This window comes from Bos grunniens, chromosome 5, assembly GCF_055505025.1.
Source record: "Bos grunniens cultivar Pamir isolate PY7600 chromosome 5, Bosgru_T2T1.0, whole genome shotgun sequence".
Classification (NCBI taxonomy): domain Eukaryota; kingdom Metazoa; phylum Chordata; class Mammalia; order Artiodactyla; family Bovidae; genus Bos; species Bos grunniens.
The window spans coordinates 120,983,884-121,006,934 of record NC_141169.1 but is presented as its reverse complement, the minus strand read 5'-3'; the positions used below and the strand labels follow the sequence as shown (position 1 = coordinate 121,006,934).

Sequence of the window (23,051 nt, the reverse complement as noted above, 5' to 3'; positions counted from 1 at the left end):
GGTCGGGAGCCGGCGCCCCGCTGTCCCGCTGCCCCTCCGCTTGCCTGTTCGGCCTCCCTCCGGTCACTCAGTGCTTTTCCTTGGCGCTTCTCCTGTTTCTTGTGTGTCTTTCTCCTCACCACGCTCTGGGAGGGTAGCAGCTGTTCTGATCGGGGCTGCAGTTCCCCCAGAAACACCCCCGTGGACGCCCAGGAGGCTGGGGCGGGCGCGGGGTGGGAAGGGCCAAGCCTGGCCTCGAAGGGTCCGCCCCAGGTGAGGAGTTGGGGTCAGTGTGCAGAGTGACTCCGGGGTCCAGTTCAGAAGAGCCTTGCCTGGAGCGGGTGGTCCTCGGAGGGGTTCCAAAGCCCCCGCTCACCCGGGCCCAGAGCAAAACCTGAGACCTGGACAAACTCCAGAGCGCCCTCCTGTCCGGGCCACTCTGTCCAACAGCCCCGATCCACATCGGACATGAGGGGCTGCCCGGAACTGCCTCCGGGGGCCACCGCACAGTTCCCAGACCTCCTGTGACCCCCCGCTCTGCCCTGCCGGCTCCACCCCCTCCAGCTCCGGTCCCCTCTGGGAGAGGAGCAAGGATGCTACGGTCTGCCTGGACGACTGGGACAATGTGGTGAGGGTCTGGCAGGTGCTCGGCACCCAGAGTTTCCTCCTACAGCCCGACAGCTTCCCTCCCCCCTGGGCCCACCTGGGGTCTTCTCACCTGGCCTGCGGGCAGAGTCCTCCGTGCCCAGCCTTCTTCCTAACTGCCTGAGAGACCAACCTGAGCTCCCCATCTTCCTTACCTGCCTCCTGCCCCCGCCCTCGCCCCGCCCTGCCCACACTCTGGAACCTGGTGGGCCTGGGTTTTGAGAGCCTGTGGGTGTCAGGCTCTGTCTGTCCTGCTGGCCGCACACAGCAGAGGGAACATCAGGTTGGTTCCAGTGGTCCCAGCAGGTCAACCCGGGAGCGGCAGTGGCCCTCCCCGCCCTGCAGCCTTGACTCTGCCTCCCCGTTTGGCCACATGGCCTCTGGACCTTCCTAGTCCGTCCTGTACAGGTGGGTCCATGTGGCCCTGCTGTGTGGAGCTGAGCAGGCCCCTTCCTGGGCCCTCTCTGTAGAAACTCAGCCAACAGGCAGGTGCACTGAGTGAGGCCGGGCCCGCCTAGGCCTGTGGGCCCCCCGTTGTTGGTGCCCCTGTGTGGCCCTGACTGCACCCTCATTATGGACCCTGGCCCCCTGGGCCCCCAGACCCCTGGGAGCACCTTCCTTTCCTAGAGCGCGCAGACTGGCAGCGGTAGGCCGAGAAGATGGGTCTCTGGGGCCTCAGCCTTCTCCCCAGCCCCCAGTCTGGAAAGCATGTCAGCAAAACGGGGTGCTTGTGGGCAGGGGGGTTGTCAGCAGAGCCCCCAGCCCCCCAGGCACTCACCTGTGGCCGAGGACAGGCCGAGGGGCGGCCAGTAAAACTGGTCCAGGAGGTCCACACGGTCATCGCAGCGGGCCCGCAGCGTGTGGCTGTCCGTGTCCGGCAGGTCCACCAGCAGCGTGGTGCACAGGCCAGGCTGGGAGGCCAGGCCCCACGTTTGCTCTGGCCCCAGCCAGGGGCCACCCGTGGGGGGGGGGGCCCAGCTCAGGGGTCACCCGTGGGGGGACCCAGGCTCAGGCTCAAGGGTCACCCGTGGGGGGACCCAGGCTCAGGCCTGTTGCACTGGCCACCCCTGGCCTGTCCTGTGTTCTCTGACGAGGTCCTGGGACCCAGTCTCTAGTTCTGCCGGCGCCTCTCAGTCCAGCCGCTCCCCCCCCCCCCCGCCCCAGTCTCCACTGGCTGTGCCCCCTCACAGAGGAGCCGGGTGGGCAGGGAGGCCAGCACCTCCTGTACGAGCGCCTGGGTGGGCGCACAGGCCCCTCTCCTCCAAGTACTTGTCATATATTTGAAAGATGAAACCTTGTTGCTTTTCTGCTTGTCAATGTAACACAGACTTGGGTTGGATACATTAAAATTCCCAGGGTGAAGATTCAAAGTAACTCTCCAGGCCTCAGGCTGGGCTTTATACCTAACTGTGTCTGGTGTTCTGGTTCCTCCTTGCCTTTCGGTCCCAGGAGCTAGCACCTGAGTATGGTCTCTGAGCAGGGGTGGCTGGCGCCGGCTTTCCCCCCAACCTCCGACGCTGACACCTCTTGTTCTCACCAGTGTGACGCACAAACCGTCTCTGCTTCCCCGGGCTGCCAGCTGCACCCTGGAAGGGGGCGCGGCTCCCCAGCGGGCTGACACACACCGCCGGGGTCTGAGAGCGGCCACTCCCGGGGAGATGTGGCCAGGAGGGCTCAGAGCTCTAGGGGGACCGGGGTCCGAGAAGGGCCTGCGGGTGACCCAGCAGGTGACTCGCCACCTGGTCACTGTCCCTTCACCCTCAGGCCTCCTCTCTGGAAGAGGCTGCCCCTGCCCTGGATTCCTCCCACTGCCGTGGTCACCGCTGCCCCGGTGGGTCCCACCCGGCCCTCGCCCGCCTGCCTTGGCTTTCCTGCCCTCCTCCCTTGCCCAGCTGCCCCCCAGCTTGGGGCTGGAGGAGCCTGGTCCCTGTCTGCCCCTCCCCAGGATGCTCAGGGCAGGGACCCTGCAGGGTCCTCACAGGCAGCAAGAGGCCTACAGGGTGCAGACTTGTGGGGTGAAGGGTCAGAGTCCACTCGGCCCCTCCTGCTCCCCACCCCCGGTCAGGCCTTGGGGGTCCCAGCCCCACTCCCTGCGCCAGTGGAGAGAAGACCCCTGGCAGGGGGAGACCTAGTAGCCCTGGGGATCCCCAGCTCACTATGCCCGCCAGCCACTCTTACGGGCCTTTGACTCTGCCCCTCTGAGCTGGCCCGGGGCAGAGGAGCACAGAGGAGACCCATCACGTAGCTGAGCACGTGTTACGGGGGAAAGGCTCCTCTCTGCTCTTGGCTTTCCGGGCAGATCTGAGCTGCAGGTCCCAGCCCACCTCCTCCTGGATGGGCTGGGCTGGGCGGCACTGCAGGGTGGGCTGCAGGGTCAGGGCAGGGCCCTGCGGGTGGGGTGGGGGGGCGGTTGGGAGCCACCAGCACGCTGGCGCCTCCCCAACCCGCCTTTCACTGAAGTCCCCTTCCCACACATTTCACCAGACAGCTTCCAAAATTAGATTTTATTTCAGTTTCTAAGAGACGGATATACGAGCATGTGAATGACAACAACCTGGTCCAGCCCGGGGTGTGGATTTCACCTCATCTGGACACTGAGTCAACACACACACAATCAGATGTGGCCGTGGGCCCCAGGCGCTACGCTGACAGGAGCCCAGGAGACACGCAGACAGGCGGTGACGAGGTGAGTGCTGTGTGGGGCCCGACTGTACCCAGGCTGGGTCCCATGCAAGGTGGATGCCCTGCTGGCAGCCACCGGCTGTCTGTCCAGAGGGCAAAGGGCAACCCCGGGTCCTTCCGCCAGCCGCACAGGAAGCAAGGTCAGCCACCGGAGAGGGTGGAGTCCTGGGCCCCCAGCAGCTGGAGGCAGGCGGCTGCCCACATGCTCATCTTCCCAGGACTGAGACTCAAGAAAAAGATGTTCTCTGTCCCAACCAGGTTTAAGGCTAGTATTTCCTGACATTTGCTTAAGTTTAAGTTAAAATTACCTGAGTAAAAAAGTTTCAGACATTTTTAAAAGCCCAAAACACACAATCTCTGCAGGCAGAGCTGCTGCTGGCGCTTCCTGGGGGCCTGAGCCTGGCGGAGTCGCGCCCAGGGGACACCCCAAGGCTGCATGGCTGCAGCCCACCCAGGGAGCAGCCCGAGCCCCCATGAGACACCCCTGCCGCCCGCCTCGGAGAGAAGGCACAGGGAGGAAGCGGCTGGTCGGACTCCCGAGCCCCGCCCTCGCCCAGGCTCCTCCTGCCCGTGAGCCTCCTAACAGCCCACAGGGGCGGGGGCGGGGTGGAGGGGCTGCTGGGAAGCCGGAGCTCATACAGTGAACCGATTCTTTTATTTGGGCGGGCTGGGGGCGGGCAGGTGAGGCTGGGCCGGGACCGGCAGGGCGGCCCTCCGCACGGACGTGTGGGCTCTGTCTGTCCTGCTACTTCTGCGGCCAGGCATCGGAGAGCCTCTGCAGGCAGTGCCGGGCAGCGGGCAGGGCCAGGAGCAGGCTGACGGCGCGGCGCCCCGTCCAGTAGAGGCCGTAGCCCAGGAGGCCCAGGGCGGCGGCCTTCACGGCCAAGCGGGACACTCTGCCCGAGGCGGACGGTGGGGGCACGCTGGGGAGGGAGGGCGGGCTGGGCTGGCTGGGGGGGCGGTCCCAGCCCCCAGCCCGGCTCTGTGGGGGGGGGGGTGCACAGCACTCACGTCATGATCTCCTGGATGTTGAGGTCGGTGGTCCAGTTCTTCTCAATGCCAGGGACGTGGCCCATGCCCACGACGCCCACCACCACGGAGGGGACGCACTTCCTGGGCTCGGCTGGGGTGGGAGACGCATGAGCACCTGAGCACCCCCGACCCCGCGGGGCCCCGTGCCCGCGGGCGCCGTGCTCACCGTCGGAGGCGCGCGGCAGCTCCAGGCGGCGAGCGGCCTGGCGCAGCATGTAGGTCAGGTAGACGTCGCGCTCAGACACGATGGTGCGGTGCAGGTCGGGGAACTCGCCCACCATCTCCGCCATCATCTGCTCCAGCAGGTCCTTCTGCTTGCAACGCTCCACGTCGTCCTTGCTGCGGGGAGGCGGCCGGCGCTGGGGCGGCGGGCCCAGGGCGGGGATCCCCCCCACTGGGACCCCGTGGAAGGAGGTCCCGCCCGGGAACTCGGGGAGCAGGCCTCACAGGGGCGGTCACTGTGGGTCACATCCGGCCGCCTCCCCAGCTGGGAGGCCGACTGGACCTACCTGATGGGGTCCGACAGGAAGCACAGGCCCCAGGCCAACTTGACCTTCTGCCAGAGGGAGAGGGCGGCGATGGCCCGCTTGAAGGTGACGGGGATGGGCCGGTCGCCCAGGTGGAACTTGCAGAACGGCACCCTGCTGGCCTGGGTGGAGGTGGGATGTTGGGGTGTCGGTGGGGGACCCCGGGGCGGCTCCCAAGCCCCAGCCCCCGGTCGGGCCCGGGCCCACCTCCTTGAAGGCCTCCCTGAACTCGCCGCCGGGGGCTACGCCCAGCTGCTCGGTGATGTGGGCAGACACCTTCAGCAGGAGCATCTGCATCAGTCCTGATGCGACACCGTTCTGTGGGGTCGGGGGACGTGTCAGCCATGCTGGGGCTGGGCTCCTGCAGGCCGCCTGGGGCTGTGTCCACCACACAGGCTCAGGCCAGAGGCAAACCCGCGGCCCCACTGAGCCCCCTGCCCTCGGCCCTCCAGCCCAGACACAAGTCCCCTGCCCACACCTCCCCTGGTGCTGTGTCCCTGGGGAGGGACAAGCAGTGGGGGTCTCGGCTTCGGGCTCCAGGACACACTGAAGCCTCCTTGCCCGCACCCCTGCCAGCACCCCCGGGGTCCCCAGGGCCGGAGCAGCTCTCGCCTCAGGGCTGGGGGCCAGCTGGCTCTCCTCCGGCGCCTCGGGCAGAGCCCCAGACCCGGCCCGCCCGATGGCCGCACCTGCCTGATGGCCTGCTGAAGCTTCTCCAGGCTGATCTCCTTGGCCTCGCGCAGCAGTGTGCGCTCGTCCATCTTCAGCATGGACACGCGGTACTGGCACAGCTCCACCACCACCACATCGGGCTGCACCTCCCGGATGGTCTGCCGCGGACACGCCGGTTCAGGGACACGCCCGCCCCGCAGCGACCCCACCCCCGGCTTGGCCACTGTGCATACAGCTCAGCATGTGAAGCCGGGAAGCTGGGAAGGGGAGGCCAGTCTGCCTGCCCTGCGGCCTCACCTTCACCACGTCCCGCTTGCTATCATCGCTGAAGTGGGCCGTGCCCACCACGTACACCCGGCTGCCGTCCTCAGCCACCAGCTCAGTCACCGTGTGCGGGAGGTTGGGCCGCTCTCGCCGCCTCTTCAGCTTCATCTCCAGCAGCAGGTTGAACGCGTCCACGTCGGCTGTGGGACAGCGAACCCCAGCTCAGGGACGCCCGCCCACAGGGGGGTCCCTCTCAGTCTCAAGCCGCCGGTCCTCGCCCACCAGGATGAGCGTCGGGGTAGGAGCCCCAGGCTGCCGAGGGGCCCAGGAGAGGCCGCGACTCTGAAGCCCCCGGCCCACCAAGCCCTGGCCCAAGCCCCACCCCACGGGAACCCTGGGGAGCACGCACACAGATTCTGGGGGTCTCCGGGGAGCACCCTGGGCACCGCCTCCGAGGCCCCTGAAGTCACGACGGGCTCCGTGTCGGCCTGCGGAAGGAGGAGGCGCTGAGGCTGTGCTGCCCCTGGGCTGTGGGGCCGAGGGCCATGTGTCCCCGACATGCTCCCCATGGCGCCCGGCGCAGCCCTCAACTGGCCAGCAACACGGCGGGAAAACTGGGGAGGCGCCTCTGGGCACAGGAGCCCCCGCACCCGCCACCGGGCCTCTGACCTCATGGGGCGGCTGCTCCTCCGGCTCCTCCATGGCTGGCAGTAGCTCTGGCACCGACGCGTGAAGCCTGAGAAAACAGGGGCCGTGTCCTCACCTGGGGCCCAGGGCCGGGCACGGGGCTCAGCGTGCCAGGGGCTCCAGCGTTTGGAACAACCTGTGGGCAGGCCCTGGGCCCTGGGCGTAGAACGGGGACGCCAGGGCAGCGAGCCTGGAGTCGCTAACGGGGGGACGCACCCGCTCCGCTTGTCCAACATGGGGACACCCCACGGGGGAGTTGGCCAGACCTGGTGCTTCCGTTTTGACTTTGGAACAAAAACACAGTTTATAACATTCCCTAAAAAAATGACACCGAGCAGCGGGAGGGAGTCTGTTGAGCTGGCGCGGGAGGCCGCGTGGCCACAGGCCTGCTCTCACAGGCGGTGACGCACGCGTCCCAGCAGCGCTGGCATGGGTGTGAGTCTCACAGTGCGCGAGCACAGACGCAGGAGGAATCCAGCCTCCTTCTAAGAAGCTGACCGAGAAACCAAGTCCCCGGGGTCGTCCGTGAGCCTCTGCACTGCTCCTACCAGAGGGCAGCTGGGGGCTGGAGCCCAGGGAGGCTGTTCTCACCCGCGGACACCAAGGGTCGGGGCGGTGGGGGCGTCAGGGGGATGGGGTGGGGGCTCAGGGGGCAGGGTGGGGGCGTCGGGGGGGCAGGGTGGGGGTATTGGGGGGGCAGGGTTGGGGTGTCGGGGCGACAGGGTGGGGGGCGTCAGGGGGACAGGGTGGGGTGTCAGGAATGGGGTGGGTGGGGGTGTCAGGAGGGCAGGGTGGGGGTGTCGGGGCAGGGTGGGGGCGTCAGGGGGACGGGGTGGGGGCTCAGGGGGACAGGGTGGGGGCGTCAGGGGGACAGGGTGGGGGTGTCGGGGGCAGGGTGGGGGTCACGGTAGGGGTGTTGGAGGGTCAGGGACAGGGTAGGGGGTCGGGGCCGGGACGTGGTGTTCTGTCCCTCCTCACTGAGGACAGAAGCAGTGCCTGCCGCACAGCCGTGACCTGAACCTCCCAAGGTGCCCCTGGAAACAAACCGGAAACTGAAAAAGCCTCGGTTCCAGCTGAGTTGAGGGCTGGGGTCCTGCGGGGCACCCACAGGCCGAGCCCACTGGAGTGTCTGACAGGTGATGGGACTGTCACGAGAGGAACAACTCTGATCTGGTTGTGGCTCCGTGTTGTTGTGGGCTCTCGCGCCTACGCGGTCACACGTGAACCACGGGGTGTGCCTGAGAGGTCCACGCAGGCAGCAGGACATGCCCAAGGCCCCATCAGCTCCAGTTTCACAACAAAGAGGAAGTAGAGGCGGTAAAATAAACACGACACCAGATCAGGTTCCTCCCCCTTGTACCCTGGGCCCAACTCTCATCCGGCTCCCTTCCCAGCCTCACTCGGAGTGCCGGCGTCCTGGCCTGGGGCTCCTGGGAATGAAGTTGGGGGGAGGGTCCCGAGAGCGATGGACAGGCCCTGACCGAGGAGCAGCAGGCAGAGCTTGGGGCCTCTGTGGGGGGTGGGGGGCCAGCGTGGGGTCTGAGCAGGCCGGGCCCTGGAGCCCCCCACCCGGAGCAGCTGCTGCGCTGGGGCACCCGGTCCCCACGGAGGGTGGCTCACTGGCCTCACCAGCCCCAGGGCCGCCTCCTTCCTGCTTCACAGACCGAAGGCCCCAACAGGAACAGAAACAGGAAGCTGCGTTCGCGGGCACCCGGCTTGGCCCTCCCTGCTCTCAGGTTCCCAAGCTGGCCCAGGAAAGCCCCCTGGGTCCCCTTCACACGAGGTGCCAGAGGATCAGAGAAGCTTCTCCAGGAAGCATCCCTGCTGTCCTGGGAAGCTTGTGTGACAGCCAGCGGGAAGCAGGCCAGCGAGCCTCAGTCTCCCTCCCCTGGGCCTGGGGGCCGCAGTCTGGTCGGCACCCCAGACCCACCCTCTGTCCCGGGGGGCAGACGGGCCATGAGCCCCCAGACAGCTGGGCCATGACCACAGCACCCAGAACCAGGACCTGGGAGTGCCCCAGGGCAGGTGCCTGGCCTGGGAGGCGTCAGGTGGGAAGAGCCAAGAGCCTGTGATTCTGAGAGCATCTCCACTTCTCTCACCTCCCAGTGTCCGGTTTCCCGGAAGCTCAGTCAGGGCCCCCGGCGGACCCCTCCAGAACCAGTTCAGAGGGTCGTCGACCCTCCTCCCACCACCACACACCCTCAAACCTTTACAGCTGGGACCGACCGCTCGGCTGCCTGGAGGGGAGCAAGGGCCCGGCCTCCCCCTCCTCACACCGCAGGTGGGTTTCTGGATCTCTGGAGGACAGGTCCTGGCAGCCCAGCCCAGCAGACCCCAGGCTCCGTGCCCAGCAGACCCCAGGCTCCATGCCCAGCCCCAGGGATCCCGCGCCAGGCTTCCGCCCAGCAACCCGGACACCAACGCCGAGCCCTTGGGGAGCCGGCACAAAGCAGACCTTTCTGCCTGATCCAGGTACTCTCCCTGTACCCCAACAGCTGTCACCACTGAGTTTGACTCAGGGAGCACGGCCTGGGGAAGCCTCCTGAGCTGGGTGGCCCGAGGCCGGTCCTCCAGCAAACAGGCAGCTGGGCTGTCAGCCACCGCGCGGTGGGGGACATCAGCAGGGCTGGCCACTCTCAGACTGCTACCTGGCACAGCGTGGCCTCGGGCAGGCCCCCCCAATCTGCCCGGACGCTTAACTCCGGCCTCCAGGGTCGCAGTGGTTCGAAGAGCCACCCAGCCATCCCATGATGGGCACAGGGTGTGCTGCGCTCAGATGGCACGTCGGCGTCCTTCCCTGGGGCAGGAGGACCAGCAGCCCGACTTCAGGAGGCACCTCCGCAGAAGGGGCGTGACCATGATCTGCCTCCACCCACACACTTCCGGGGAAACAGACTCCAAATGCCAGGCAGCCCCTGACCCCCAAGAGGACCCACTTTGCCGGGTTCACCAAAGAATACACCGACTCACAGGCAGGGAGAGCCCCGCCTGCGTTGGGGACCCCCAGGGAACGTGTCGTGTCGGGTGCTCTTGCTGGACGTGGTGTTAGCGCAGCAAACAGCCTGCTCAGCGCCCCGCACAGCACAGACCACAGACAGCAGGCTGCGCGGGTCGCCGTCTCCTCTCCAGGGTCCCACTGCTATGGACTGGGCTGTGGCCCCTCTAATTCATATTTTGAAGCCCTGGGCCCAATGGGATGAAATTAGGAGGCAGGGGCTCTGGGAAATGACTCGGATGAGGTAAGGTCACGAGGCTGGGCCCCAGGATAGGACTAGATAGAGCCTTCCTGGGAAGAGCCCTGGGAGGGCTGGTCTGGGAGGGCATGGCGAGAAGGCCAGCAACCAGGGCAGCCAGCACCTTGGTCTTGAATTTTGTCCCCAGGACTGTGAGGAAACGGTTGCTTCAGCCCCATCGGTGGTATTCTGTAATGATCACACTCAGTCATTCCCTCTCATCTGCCTCTAAAACTCAGGAAGCCAGAAACGCCTCCCAGACCCCAGCCCGGCGTCCCCTTGCTGGCCAAGAGCTGACCAGCGCCAGATGGAGTTTCCAGAAAAACCAGCTCCCAATCAGCCCACGAGGCCTGCCTGCTCAGGAGGTCAGGGATCCCAAACTGGACAGACTGCAGAAAGACTGAGTGGGAGGCAGCGGAGTGTGGCTTGAAGCTACACGCCTACACCCCCACTTCTGAAGCCACCGGAAACCCCCCTGGGTCTGGCAGGCTGTTTTACGGAGCTGTGGCAAAGGTCAGGATATGGGTAAAGGGTCAGGTCACACCTGAGCTGGAGGCCTAGCACACCTGGCCAACCCTCCTGGAACCTGGACTCTGCCCAGTGGGGTCCCCATGCTGACCCCTGGGGGCACTGGGGCGGGGGGGCCTTCCTGCCCCTCCCTGGCTGGGCCCTCTCCTGGCGGTTTTGCCCGAGGCCTGACACCGCAGCATCACCGCCATCCTGCAAGGCTGCCCAGTGGCGCCAAGGTCAGGGGGCTCCCTCCCAGTCACACAACAAGGGGGCGGGCACGACAGCCAGGGAGAGCCCGGAGACAGTGCCGCCTTCACGGGGGCGCCGCGAGCCAGTGGCCTTACACCCTTCTCTCCGGGGAACCCCGAAAGCCCGGAGGACGCCAGCTGGAGGCCACTCATCTCCGGATGCGGTGGCCCTGACACCCGAAGTCCGCCGAGGACTTCGTCGCTGCCCTCCGTGAGCCTCGGTTTTCTTTCTCGGGACAGTTTTCACAGAGACGCATGTGAGAACTTTGCGGCATGTAAGTTACGCCTCAATAAAGCTGCTCCCAGAATCGAGGTGAGTAGAGCGCGCCGGGACCCCAGCCTCGGAGTCTGGGCTCCGGGACTCCATATGGCAGCCCCGACTCCTCGGCCTGAAGGGCAGAGGCCGCCCGCGCCGCGAAGGGCCCAGGAACCCCCTCCGAGGCCGCGCTGCCGCCCCTGCGGAGCCGGGCCGCCCGCTCGGACCGCCGCCGCCCCCGGCCCCGGCCCCGGCCCCGGCCCCGACCCGGCCGGGTCCCCGCCCCCGGCCCGCAGCGCCCTCGCGCCCTCGCCGTCGTCCTCAGCACCGAGCGCCCCGCGGAGGCCGGCGCTGACCCTCCGGCCCGGGGCCGCGCGCCGCGGGCCGACTGGGCCCGGCCTGGACCGCCCCCGCCCTGCGCGCCCCCCGCCCGGGACCGAGCCGCGCGGCGTACCGGGCTGGGCGGCGTTCCTCAGCCGGCCTCCATGCGGCGCGGCGCCCACCGGACGGGGCGGGCCGGAGCTGCGGGGCGGGGCGGCCAGACGGGCCGCGGACGGGCCGGGACGGGCGGTGGAGGCGCGCGGCTTGCCGGGAAGCGTAGTTCGACGCGCCGTCTGCCTGCGCTTGCAGCGGGCCTGACCCGCGCCTGCGAACTACAGTTCCCAGGGGGCTGCGCGCGACTAGGCGAGGACTTCACTTCCCAGGAGGCCGCGCGCGAGAAGCACTGCCCGGCCCCTCCTCCCGCGCCAAGCTCCGAGGGCTAAGCGGCGGCCCAGGACGTGGGTTCGAGTCCCAGGCCTGCCGCCTTAGTGGCGAGGCGTTGCGAAGCGCCCCAAAATTCTTTGGCTGCAGCTCCCGGTCAGTAAAAGGGAGTGGATATTCGTGCGGCCTGCTATAATACAGAATCATCAATGCAACGCTAGAGGCAGATTCCAGACCTCAGATCGCGCCCATTCGGGTGCCTGGGCGCCCCCTCGGCCTGGCGGATGGCGTCCGGGGAGGTAAGGGCGGGGGCAGGGCGGACGGGGTGCGGGGTGCGCAGCCGGACGGGGAGCCCAGAGTAAGGCCGGCCCCATCCGCCTTGCCTGGTCAGCTCCAGGAAGGGGGTGCACCCCGCCCTGGCGCCCCTGCGGGTCCTGGGCTCCCCCGTTCTGAGTTGAGACGCCCCGTCTAGCCTTGAGCAGGGTGGGCTCCTAGCCAGCAGTCTGAGCTGTAAGGAGCGGCTCCGGGCTGACCCTTACCTTCCAGGCTCCTGGCCCACAGCCTGGGCCCAGCCTCTCTGTCTGGTTGGCAGGGCACAGATTGGCTCTGCCCGCCCCGCCGCCTTGGCCACCCACACAGCAAAGCTGGAGCGCTGCCCTTCACTCCAGGCCTTCGCCCCGCTGGAGAGCCCGCCTGGCTGAGATGCCCCTGCTGAGCTCGTGTGAGGGATGCGGCCCGGGCTCCCGTCCTGCCTGTCCAGGTGCGGTCCGAGGTTCTCCTGATGCCCCTCCTCCCAGGAGAGGGAGGGCGCCCCCAACTGCCCTGCCCAGGACTGGAGGAGACGAGCAAGGAAGCTGCTGTGGGCCGTATGTCGTGGGCCGACGCTCCCGTGGGGGCCCCTCTGCCCGCTCCCCTGAGGTGCACCCCTGGCCCCGCAGGAGGAGGTCGGCCTCAGTGGGACTCTGACTCCCTCTGTTCCCCAGCCAACCAGGGCAACCAGCCAGTTCACATGCCCAGGCCTTGGAGGACACTGGACCCGAAACGTCCTGCCAGCCTTGGCTCAGGGACAGGGCTGGGGAGAGCAGTCCTGCCAAAGACACAGCCCAGGACTCAGAGCCGGGGTGCCCCCGCCCTGCCTCGCCCCGTGCACACAGCGCGTGAGCACATCCACGGGGGCTGGCACACCTCTGCTCTGAGCCAGGCCCTGCGTGGGCGCGAGCCCACAGGGAGGGGGCTGCCCTCCAGCCCTCAGGGTGGGGCCCCTGAGGTCAGGGTGGCTTGGGTTCCTGGGGGCTTAACTGCTCTCCCAGGGAGGGGGCACCTTGGCCCCGGTGCTGGGGTCACCATCACCACAGAGCTGAGTGACCTGCGGGGCTGGCCCAGCCTGCGTGGGTCCTTGGGTCTCTTCCCCAGACATGGGGAGATGGTGCCAGCCTGAGAGGCAGGGGCCACGTGCCCTGGGACACTGGGCAGGGGAGAGCAGCAGGTATGGGCGAGTGCTTTCTAGGGCAGGGCTGGGAACCCTGCTGTTTGCTGTCTGGGGCCGTGCTGACCCTGGAGAGACCGGCCCTCCCAGAGCCGGCCAGTTCTTAGAGATGGTGAACAGCTTCCCAGGCCAGGAGGACGCCCGGAGCGCGGCGCCCCGTCCTCCTCGGGCTTCTGTGTGTCCTGGTGCCGCCCTTGGGGTCCCCCGGGCTGGGCCCCCAGCAGCCAGGGGCAGCCCGCCACCAGGGCCCCCAGAATATTCACACGGGTCCTGAGCCTGCTCACCCTGCCTCACACGCACCATCCCCGTGGAGACCCCAGGAAAGGCCCTGCCCACACGTCCCCCCGCCTGCCTCCTGCTCGGCCCTGGGCCCTCCGCTCGGGAGCTGTCTGTGCAGTGGCGGCCTCCCCAAATCTCGGGCCTCACTGTCCCTGAGTGACGATGGAAACCCGTTAGGATGCCACCCCTGGGCAACAGATCACCCACAGCGTGCAGGAGGGCTGCTCCAGAGAGGGCCTGCCTAGGGTCTCCGTCGGCCCTCCACACGGTGCGGCAGGTGGTCCCACTCTAACCCCCGCAGAGCCCCCTCGTGATTGTAGCCCTGGGGTTCCTGGCCCGGCTGCCCCAGCCACCTGCCTTCAGACCCCCAGGGTCTCCTGCCAGGGCCTGGGAGGCTCCTGAGTCCTCGGTGCACGCATGGGACCGGCCGCACCCCCACCTGCATCCCGAAAGCCCCCTGCCCCAAGTCGCCGCAACATGGGCCCTCCTCCGTGAAGCCCTCCTGTGTCCCGCCAGCCCTCGCTGTTGCCTCGGGCGCACCTGGCAGCCCTGCCCTCAGGCATCCGCTGGGGGACGGCTTCCCGGGGGCCGCTCCGTCTCCACCGAGCCGGGGACTCACCCGGGGGCCCAGGGTGCACGCGTGCCAGCTGGGGGCCGTGGGCGTCCGCCGGGAGCGAGGACCGCACAGCCTGGCTCAGCTGCGGTGGGGCCCCTGGAGGGCAGCGGGCGTCTCCTGGCGCCCTGCCTCCCTGAGACCCCCACCCCGTGCAGAGAGCTGGAGCCCCAGCCGGAGCACAGGCCTCCGGCGAGACGGAGCACTCGGACTCGGGGGTATCAGAATAATCTTTATTGATATGCTGGGTACCTTGTTAACACTGTCACGATGTCACCGTGGCTGAGGTAACAGGGAGCCCCGCCCACACCAGCCCTCGGCTCCCACAGACCACCGGGGCCCCTCAGGCGGGTGACGGGGCGGGGCGGGGGGCGCTGGTGGCCTGGAGGGGACGTGGTTATTGCGTTGGATTCCTGCCCTCACTGGCCTCACCCCACGCTCACTCACGCACACGCTCCACGCTTGTCGGCTCACGCACACACCCACTGGCATGCTGGCACCTTGCTCTCTGGGCACACTCGCAGTCACACGCACGACATCCTTTGATTTAAAGGCATAATAAATGTACTCGCTAGTTACAGTAACCATAGTAAAATAAAGGACAGGTGGTCCGGGTATGAGGAGAAAGTGCATGTTGACCTCTGACTGGAGGGGCCCCCGCCCCTCCTCCAGGGCGCCCGTCCCTGCAGGGGCGGCCCGAGGCTGAGGTGCCACCCCACCCCCTGCGCCCCCCTGAGTCGTCCTGCCACCTCCCGGCCCCTCACAGGCCAGCATCCCAGGCCCTAGACAGAATCAACTAAAAAAATAAATTCTTCATCTCACAGCGCAGCGCCTGATGTTGGGGGGGTGTCGGCTCTGGGCCTTTGGGTGCAGGGCTGCACGGGGTCCTGGCCAGCCCCGGACCCAGCCAGCACCCTGACGATGCCATCCGGGGGGCCAGGGAGGGGAGAGGTGCTGAGCCCCGTGGCATGCGGGCGGGAGGCCGGGGCGCGTGGGCAGTGCCGGGCAGAGCAAGGCTGCCTCTGCCTGGGGCGCGGTCATGCAGCCGGCGGGCAGCCCCGGCCCTCAGAACTCCACGGTACTCACTACTGTCCTTGGCTCGTCGAAGGTGGCGATGAGGATCTGCTGCGGCGGAGGGATGGTGATGAGGCTGCCCACATCCTGGGGGGCTCTGGGGGCCCCGTCCTCCTCCTCCCGGGCCTCGTACAGGGTGCTGATGTGCAGCAGCGGGTGGGTGGCGTTGCGGCTCAGGATGGCAAGGGGGTCAGGCTTGCCCAGGCTGGCTGGCGACAGAGGGGCGGTGGCAGGGGCGGTGGGGGGCGAGCAGACGTGAAACGGGCCCCCGGGGGGCAGCACGCCCCGAGCTGGCTCTGCCGAGTACAGGGCCTCTTCCTCCGGGAGCGGGGCATCTGCAAACAGCCCAGAGCAGAGGGCGTCTGCAGGCCCCTCCCCACCTGCGGGCCCCTCCTCCTGCGCGCTGACGCTCCCCAGCACGGTGGCCTGCCTGGTCGGACCCTGGCTGCCCCAGGAGTAGGGGCGCCAGTTTCCAGAACCTTCTCCAGGAGCTGAGCAACCTCACAGTGTGTCCCCCCAGCCCTTCATCGCGGTTGCTTCCCCGGGCCCTGGGGCGAGGGAGCCGCCTGGGGTCACGCCCGCAGCTGGCTCCCCTGCCTGTCCCCACTTCCACCCGGATGGCACAATCCTTAGCCCGCTCACGGCCCCCGCCCAGCCCTGCGGGCCCCTACCTGCCGCGGGCGCCGCTGTCAGGCCCAGGGCGCACTCGTCCGCCTGGGACAGGAAGCCGCCTTCCTGACTCCGGGAGGCCGGCAGTGCAGCGGGCAGGGCCTCGGCCTTGGCCTTCTTGGTGCCCAGGATGTAGGGGTGCACGTCCAGGGAGAAGTGGCGGGCATGCTTCTTGTCGGCCGCGGGCCCTGCGTCGCCCCCGCCGCCCTTGTAGTGGTGCGCGGCGCGCGCGCCTGCGTCCAGCAGCGGGGCGATCAGAGTGTCCGTGGCCGTCTTGCGGCGCACGGGCTTGGGCTTCTCGGCCTTGCTGTTCTCCACGCGCATGATGGCCAGTGGCTCCTTGAAGGGCTGGGGCAGCGGGTTGCTGCTGGGAATCCACTTCATCTTCTTGCGGGGCCGCTTGACCACGGGCGGCTCGGCCTCGCCATCGGGCTCGGCGGGGTTGGCGCTGGGGTCCACGGTCTGCACGCCCGCGTCGCGCACGGTGGGCGTGGCGTCGTGGTTGGACTGCGCCAGCGCCGCCAGCAGCTGCCGCACCACGTTGTCGTACATGAGGTCGCTCTCGTTGGTGATGAAGTCCAGCCGGTTGAGCGACTTGATGTGGTCCCGGTTCTCGTTGCAGAACATGGCCAGGATGTTGATGTCGCAGAACTGGGAGCGGCGCCACTGCCGGCGCGTCTTGATGCCCACCTTGTGCAGCTTGTCGAAGACGAAGTTGCTCTTGCGGAAGATGAAGAGGTGCGTGAGGTTGACCAGGATGACGAGGTTCATGGCGCAGAGGAGCACCACGTCCACGCCCGCCACGATGCGCTGCAGCTGCACCGACGGCAGCTTGCAGGTGACGCGCACGGCCGGGCCGCCCCCCGGGGCGGCGCCCAGCGCACAGGTGAACTCGTTCTGCTTCTGGGTGGCGTAGTAGGTGCACAGGTAGGAGATGGGCGCCACGCTGAGCAGCAGGATGAGCAGGTGCCGCGCCAGGTAGAGCTTGGCCAGGAAGTTGCTGCGGCCGCGGCGCTCCAGGTACTTCTCGAACAGGTTCTGCTCGGGGCTCTTCTCCTTCTCCGCGTTCTCGATGATCTCGCGCCGCTCGCGCTCCGTGATGCCCGGGCCCTTGGACTGGATCTGCTTCTCGATCTTGGGCGCACGGCCCTCGGCCGCCCGGTGGTAGCAGTTGTCGATTTCCTGCAGCAGGAAGTTGAGCTCGGAGGTGAGGCGCGTGGACGCCAGGAACTCCCAGCCCAGCGCAGGCACGTACATGATCGCCGCGAAGGCCAGCAGCGAGTAGGGCAGCAGCTTGTGCTCGAACAGCGACGGCCACAGGCTGGCGTCCACGCCGGGCAGTGCGTCCCGCAGCTCCGTCCAGCAGTAGCCGCGGGCATACAGCGCCTGGTCGCGGGTGAAGTTGTGCGGCGTGTAGCAGTAAATGGGCTCCTCTGGGGGCGGAGAGGAGAAGGCGCTGGGGCATCGCACTCCTCCCGGCCTGCCGCGCCCGAGGCCCCTTCCCAGTCTCTGCTGTGTCCCGTGGCGTCTCCTCCTACACCCCCTCCCGCCACCCCCACCGCAGTCAGCTTTGCCTTGGGGGTGGAGGGTACAGCCCTGCCCACCTGGGGGGCAGAGATCTGCATTTGGAACCTCAGGCCTCCCTCCAGGTGCCACCCCCACCCCCAGCACACAGGGCAGAGTCCAGAGCAGGGGGCGCAGGCCACACGGCCCGGGGCCTGGCACCACCACCCATCCTGAAGAGGGCAGGTGTCCTGGGCGAGTCCTCCCTGGCCAGAGGTTACGGGGGCGTGACTGAAGAAAAGCGAAAGCGGCGCTGCCTGCCTGTGAGAGGTGAGGGGTGTCCTCCCAAGACCCTCTGTCCTGGGGAAGGGTGGGCCTGAGTTCCCTGGACACTGGGTGGGCAGGGGAGCCACTCCAGGGATCGGACAGGAAGGAGTCATCACCCAGACCCCAGGGTCTGCCCAACACGCGAGAGTGAGAGCTCCGCCCTGAACGCAGGAAGCCCCGAACGCAGGAAGAACTGTTCCCCAGGTGAGGACAGGTGCAGACCACAGTGGGAGGCGCGGCCCCCAGCCCGAGTCTCCCAGAGGGCAGGGCTTGGCCGCCTCAGCGCTGTCCTCAGGGCAGGGTGGTCTGGGCCCTGAAGGCTGGGTCACTGCGCTATCAGGCTGGGCTCCAGCCAGGGTGTGCCCTCCGGCAGGCGCCAGCACCTGGGGCCCCTCGCCTAGAGGGCAGCGTCCCGCTGGCAGGAGGCGGGTGCCCCAACCTGAACACAGCGGGCACCCTCCCCCTCACCTGAGGAGCCCCGGGGCAGGCCGCTCAGTCCCCCTCTGCCCCAGCTTAAGCCTCTCAGCCCAGGAAACACAGACCAGAAGCAGTGGGGACCAGCACGCCCGTCTGTCTGTGCAGGCCTGCTGCATGAAGCTGGCCCTTGAGTGGGGAGGCAGCTGGTCACTGCCGGTGGCTTGCAGGAGCCTAGGGGCCGGCTACCCCATGGGCACAAACACCCCATAGGTGCCTCGGCCCAGTCCATGGAGGCTGCCTCCCTCTCACACGCGCAGCCTCAGGCCACTGCTGCCCCGTCTCAGCCTCGCGGCCTCCTGGAGGCCTCGGGCCTAGCATCGCCAGAGCGGGGCCCACGGCTCATTCCGGGTGTGCGGACCTCGGACTGCACCTGGCGGGCGCTGGGGAGTCAGGGGCCTGGAGGCAGGAGGGGCGCGGGCGAGTGGGCCCGGGGGTGGCGCTGAGGTGCCACCTGGGGGCACTGGGGGTGGGGCGGGTCAGGAAACGCTGCTCCCACGGCCCAGGGCCCCCGACGAGGACACAGGTTTGGGGCCTGGTGGTGAGTCAGGCTCCGAGAACATGGGGAAGGTGCAGGAGCCCCCCTCATGGTTGAGAAAACAGCATTTCAGTCACTTACTTTTGTCCTTACAGCCAACTCCAGGCCAGGAGGTGCTCTCCGCGGGGGGAAAGGGACCCTGGGGGGCAGTCCCCCAGTCTAGGCCCCGGCTGGGCCCCAGGGGAAGGGGAGACCTCTCCCGTGGCCGTGGTGCTGCAGGCACAGGGGAGGTGAGCCCCTCCGTGCACCGAGGCAAGGCCCCCACCCCGGGTCCTCTCACACCCGCCACCAGCCCTGCCTGCCGGGAGGGAGGGGAGGGGGCTCCAGCTCAGGGGAGGCCCAGCCCAGCACCCAATCTCTGTCCTTCCCCCTCCTGCCTGCTCCTGCGAAGCAGACCGCGCCCAGCAGGGAGCACATGTGGCACGCAGGCGCCCCAGGACGCACGTTCGGTGGCCATGTGTCCCTGACTTGACCTGCAGGGGCCCGGGACCTGGGCTGGACTCTGGGGCGGGGGATGCGGTAACTGCTGGGCCACAGAGCCTGAGCACTGGGTACTCGGACACGGCGGTGTCTGCACAGGTGTCTGCCAGGGACCCGAGACACAGCCAACTTGCGAAGGGCACCGTTCCGGAGGATGGCACTGTGGCCAGGGTCCTCCCAGCCCCTGAGCACCCTAGTACCCTTGGAGACCCTGCCCACCTGCGGGCACCTCGGAGACTTTGCAGGTTTGGCTCCAGATGCCTTGATAAAGCAAGTCACACATTTTTTTTTTCCAGTGTGTGTAAAAATGTTTATACTACACTGTAGTTGATATCTGTATACTGTATGCATGTCTAAAAAGGAATGTACATACCTTAATTAAAAACACTTTATTGCTAAAAAATGCTATGCATCATCGGAGCCTTCAGTGAGTCGTAATCATTTTGCAATAGTAACATCAAAGATCACTGCTCACAGATCACCTTAACAAATATATTAATAATGAAAAATTTGAAATATTGTGAGAATTGCGAAAATGCAGCACAGACGTGAATTGAGCAAATGCTGTTGGATAAACGACTAGATACAGTGTTGTCACAAACCTTCAAATTGTGAGAAAAGCGGTATCTGCGAAGCACAAGGAAACCAGAGCTGTACTCGGCTGTTTAGGAGAAGGCCCTCTGCCCAGGGCCCACGTGACGTCTGGAGAACCTGCTCTGTGCTGCGCGCTCAGTCGTGTCCTACTCTTTGCGACCCTGTGGACTACAGCCCACCAGGCTCCTCTGTTCATGGGATTCTCCAGGCAAGCATACTGGAGTGGGTTGCCATGCCCTCCTCCAGGGGATCTTCCCGACCCAGGGAGCCAACCCGCATCTCCTGTGTCTCCTGCACTGGCAGGCAGGTTCTTTGTCACGGAGCCATCGGAGAAGCCCCTGGAGAACCTGGCAACCCTTCAACTCCCCTCCTAGTGGTCCTCTCGCTCAGCTGTGCCCCTGGCTGTCCCCTCCGTCCGTCACAGAGCAGGTCTAAAGGGTGGGCGGCATCTACGGAGCCATGCGGGTCTTCCCGCCATCAGCCACCCTCCAGCCGGGGGACACACACAGGCCTTGGTGTCAAGGAGGTCCCGTCTGGCCGGCTCCTCACCATGAGCCGGACATCCAGCATGCACTCGCCCAGTCTCCGACAGGCAGATAGGGTGGACCCCCGCCGACGCCAGGGCAGCAAGTGAGGGTCTGGGCACTGGGTCCTCCTGGCCCAGCTGGGCCCCGGTGGGAGGGACAAGGATCCTCCTGGCTGCAGCAGGACCCCCCACCCCCCGGGGCTCAAACCCTGCAGAGGGTGGTGACTCGGTGCCGAGGGGACAGGTCGAGAGTGACCGGGAGTGTCTGAGCATGTGGGTGTGGGTGTGCCCTGCCCAGAGTTGGATGAGGCAGCCTGCAGTGTCCGCCCTGGTCACAGGGACCCCTGAAGGAGAGGCCTTCGAGAAAGCTGTCTGTCCACGTCCCTCAGGGAGAGCTGCTCCACCCTGCTGCCGCAGGGCCCTCTCTGCCGCGGGCTGATGGGTGCCCAGAGGCCTCCCTGGACATCTAGACCCTGAGACTGCTTGCCAGCCAGACCCTGGGTGGGGGTGCTGTCTCCTGTCTCCGGTTTCCCACCCACCTACCCCCGTGGGCTCCCCGGGAGGACGGTGGCCCCAGGACCGCACACCTCCCCCCGCCCCGCCTCACCTGGGGTCACTTCTCCTCAGAAGGCCCTCAGCGCCCCGACACTGAGTTCAACCAGGACCACGTCTGCAGACCCGAGCCTGTGACGGCTTGTCACGTGCACACTGCCTGGCCCCTGCCCTCCTCTCCCCACATCAGCCTCACAGGCTCAGCCTCCTGCTGAGGCCAGGGCGGTGCACTGCCCCCACCGCCTGCTCCTCCAGGCCCTGCCTGCTCGGTGGGCCTCTTCCCAAGACAGACCCAGGTTCCCAGTGGCCGGAGCATCCCTGGGCCCTGGATAAGAATCTGCCCACTTCTCAGGGTCTTCACTCCACACCTAGCCCCAGGACGCCACCCAGCAGCGGTCTTCGGTGTTCCCGGGTCTCATCACTTGCAGCCTCCTTTCCGGGCCCCCACCTGGCCACTCCTCCTCCTCTCAGACCCTGCCCACTCCCCCTCCTGGTCTCCCCTCTTCCAGGCCAGACCCCATGTCTCCTCGATGCCTAGACCGCAGCACCCCTCCACGCAGTGTGAACCAAGGGAAGGTAAATCAGTCCAGCGAGGAGAGACATGGGGAGGTAGCCCCAGCGACCCGCAACACCTGCACGGGCTCTGCGGGGAGACCCGGGGCACCGCGCCCACTGCGGGCCCCAGCGAGGAGGCCCGCGGCGGCTGGGTCAGCGAGGGAGACCTCAGAGGGCCCCCGCCCTTTCCGCCACTAGCCTCTGGCCTCACCTGCGAAATTCTTGGTGAAGACCAGGGTGACCAGCAGGATGGGGACGAGCACGGTGCCGATGGTGACCACGCGGTCAAACGGCAGCTCCAGCTTGAGCTGCAGCAGCAGCGCGGCCAGCGCGCCCGCCTTGTCGTCCTGCGCGCCGGGCAGGATCAGCTCGCGCAGCTTCTCCCCGGCCAGCAGCGCCGTCGCCATGTCCGTGGACGGCTCCAGGAGGTGGTGCATGGGGGGCGCGGGGGACCCGGGGCGCGGGGCCCGCGGCGGGGGCGGGGGGCGCTCCGCCGCCGCCCTCCGGGCAGGGGTCGGGCCGCCCGGGCCGGCGCGGGCTGCGGGAGGCGCAGGGGCCGCCGCCCCCGCCTCGGCTGCAGCCCCGGCGCGTCCTTCCGGCGGGGGCGGCGGCGGGACCCCCGCCCCGTGCGGCGGGCGGCGGCTGCGGTCCCGCCGCGGGGAGGGGGCTGTTTACCTGCGGCGACTCGCAGCGTAGCTCCGCCCCCCACCCCCCACCTCCCCCCCGCACGCAGATGCGGCGCCGGCGATGACTTAGCAAAAAATATTTAAATGAAATAAAATGAATGAACAATGTCTGGTCCCTCCGCCTCCTCAGGCTGGGAAAGACGGAAAGGCCGAGCGGGTGGGGTGGCTTCCCTCTCCCGGGGCGCGGGGGCGGCGGCACGCGGAGGAAACGCGGGAAGACCTGCGGCGTCCCAGGCCCCCCTCTTCCAGCCCCGCGTCCCGGAGCCGCCCGACCGGCGGAGAGGGGCTCGCCGCTCGCCGCTCGCCTTCCGCCTCCCGCAGTCCCTCTCCGCTCCCTACCGATGCCTGGCCGCCACGGTGGGCCCTTAGGTCCCCACCCACCCGGGGTGTTACGGACACAGAGGAGGGGTGCCGGCGCGGGGCGCCTCCTCATGGCCCCTCCACTGCAGCCGGCGTCCCCGTCGCCCACACCCCGACCCATGGCCCAGGTGGGCGTCCCCTTTCCCCTCGCGACACCTCCACGTGGCCCCAAGGCCTCTCCAGCCCGGCCCCTATCACCCTACCACTCTATCACCCCGTCCCTTTGCCACTGTCAAAGGCGTTCTCCAGACCGGCCTCCGGGCACAGGCTCAGGGGTCCCTGCCACCTTCCTGACCTTCTTCCCTTCCACTCGGACCCCGCGGTACCCACCCTCAGGCACCCCTCCTGCACAACCTCCTGGGTTAGGTCTTTCCGGCAGAGCCCAGCTGCACCTCCATGCCCACTGCCTGCGAGACTCGCTTTTCACTTCACTCCTTCATGGCAGGAACCCATGCCATTGTGAGGATGTACGCGTGGTCTTTGTAAAATACGTAGCACAGTTGGAGTTTCAACCTCATTCAGTAATTCACCCAAGCATGTTATGAGCACCAGTATTTGCAGGCCTTGGGTCACTGCGTTTGCAGGCCTTGGGTCACTGCGGTGAGGTAATTCCCTCCTCTCTGTCCAGAGGTTCAGAGAGGGGGTTTATCCTGTACAAGCCTTAACTTCACACTTTTTAAAAACAAACAAAACACAAAACCTTTATGTGCCTGTGCTTTTAAAGATCTACGAACGTTCCCAAATGACGCCTGCCCCTGGATTCCAAGTCATTTACTTGTCTGCTGCTCACTGAGGGAGCTGGGCTGCCTGCTTTCAAATAACGCGCCCCCCCCCCCCCCCAAGCCTGAGACCTCCATCAGGGGCTGGCCCTTCCCCACAGCAGCACACTTTCTGGACT

At 67.2% G+C, this 23,051-nt stretch overlaps 2 protein-coding genes and 1 long non-coding RNA gene across 12 annotated transcripts; 1 reads left to right on the top strand and 2 right to left on the bottom strand.

Annotated features, from left to right (window-relative positions):
- Positions 1-3,113: 3,113 nt before the first annotated feature.
- Positions 3,114-12,007, bottom strand: TRABD (TraB domain containing). Of its 8 annotated transcripts, none has more exons than XM_086403401.1 (11): positions 11,190-11,229; positions 6,625-6,772; positions 6,471-6,537; positions 6,211-6,289; positions 5,835-6,001; positions 5,555-5,695; positions 5,073-5,183; positions 4,848-4,987; positions 4,505-4,677; positions 4,318-4,429; positions 3,114-4,229 (listed from the first exon to the last, which is right to left on the bottom strand). In XM_086403401.1, exons 3-11 carry the CDS (start codon positions 6,501-6,503, stop codon positions 4,052-4,054), a joined length of 1,134 nt encoding a protein of 377 aa, XP_086259527.1. In that variant the 5' UTR covers positions 6,504-6,537; positions 6,625-6,772; positions 11,190-11,229; the 3' UTR covers positions 3,114-4,051. The 8 variants fall into 8 exon arrangements, 7 of the variants coding, with proteins under 7 accessions (XP_086259527.1, XP_086259523.1, XP_086259526.1 ...); XM_086403397.1 differs by having other exon boundaries at positions 6,705-6,772; XR_015164679.1 differs by lacking the exons at positions 6,625-6,772; positions 11,190-11,229 and adding an exon at positions 7,535-7,889 and having other exon boundaries at positions 5,559-5,695.
- Positions 11,600-12,540, top strand: LOC147373300 (uncharacterized). Its single transcript, XR_015164684.1, has 3 exons — positions 11,600-11,736; positions 12,106-12,197; positions 12,421-12,540. It is a non-coding gene; the product is annotated as an uncharacterized LOC147373300 (long non-coding RNA).
- A 1,494-nt stretch (positions 12,541-14,034) lies between these two features.
- Positions 14,035-21,764, bottom strand: PANX2 (pannexin 2). 3 transcript variants are annotated; one of them, XM_086403385.1, is made up of 3 exons: positions 21,319-21,764; positions 15,561-16,991; positions 14,035-15,224 (listed from the first exon to the last, which is right to left on the bottom strand). In XM_086403385.1, exons 1-3 carry the CDS (start codon positions 21,542-21,544, stop codon positions 14,881-14,883), a joined length of 2,001 nt encoding a protein of 666 aa, XP_086259511.1. In that variant the 5' UTR covers positions 21,545-21,764; the 3' UTR covers positions 14,035-14,880. The 3 variants fall into 3 exon arrangements, with proteins under 3 accessions (XP_086259511.1, XP_086259509.1, XP_086259510.1); XM_086403383.1 differs by having other exon boundaries at positions 14,035-15,098; positions 21,319-21,685; XM_086403384.1 differs by having other exon boundaries at positions 14,035-15,094; positions 21,319-21,685.
- Positions 21,765-23,051: the final 1,287 nt, after the last annotated feature.

Bases quoted from the DNA above. Each gene is read 5' to 3' on its own strand.
- TRABD (XM_086403396.1), bottom strand. From the start codon at position 7,755: ATGTCCTGCTGCCTGCGTGGACCTCTCAGGCACACCCCGTGGTTCACG. The intron at 6,290-6,470 runs GTCAGAGGCCCG...CTCCTTCCGCAG, and splicing joins AGGAGCAGCCGCCCCATGAG to GCCGACACGGAGCCCGTCGT. The intron at 4,430-4,504 runs GTGAGCACGGCG...CTCCCACCCCAG, and splicing joins GCTGCCGCGCGCCTCCGACG to CCGAGCCCAGGAAGTGCGTC.
- PANX2 (XM_086403385.1), bottom strand. From the start codon at position 21,544: ATGCACCACCTCCTGGAGCCGTCCACGGACATGGCGACGGCGCTGCTG. The intron at 16,992-21,318 runs GTGAGGCCAGAG...CTCCGCCCCCAG, and splicing joins CTTCACCAAGAATTTCGCAG to AGGAGCCCATTTACTGCTAC. The intron at 15,225-15,560 runs GTAGGGGCCCGC...GGCTGTTTGCAG, and splicing joins GACAGCGGCGCCCGCGGCAG to ATGCCCCGCTCCCGGAGGAA.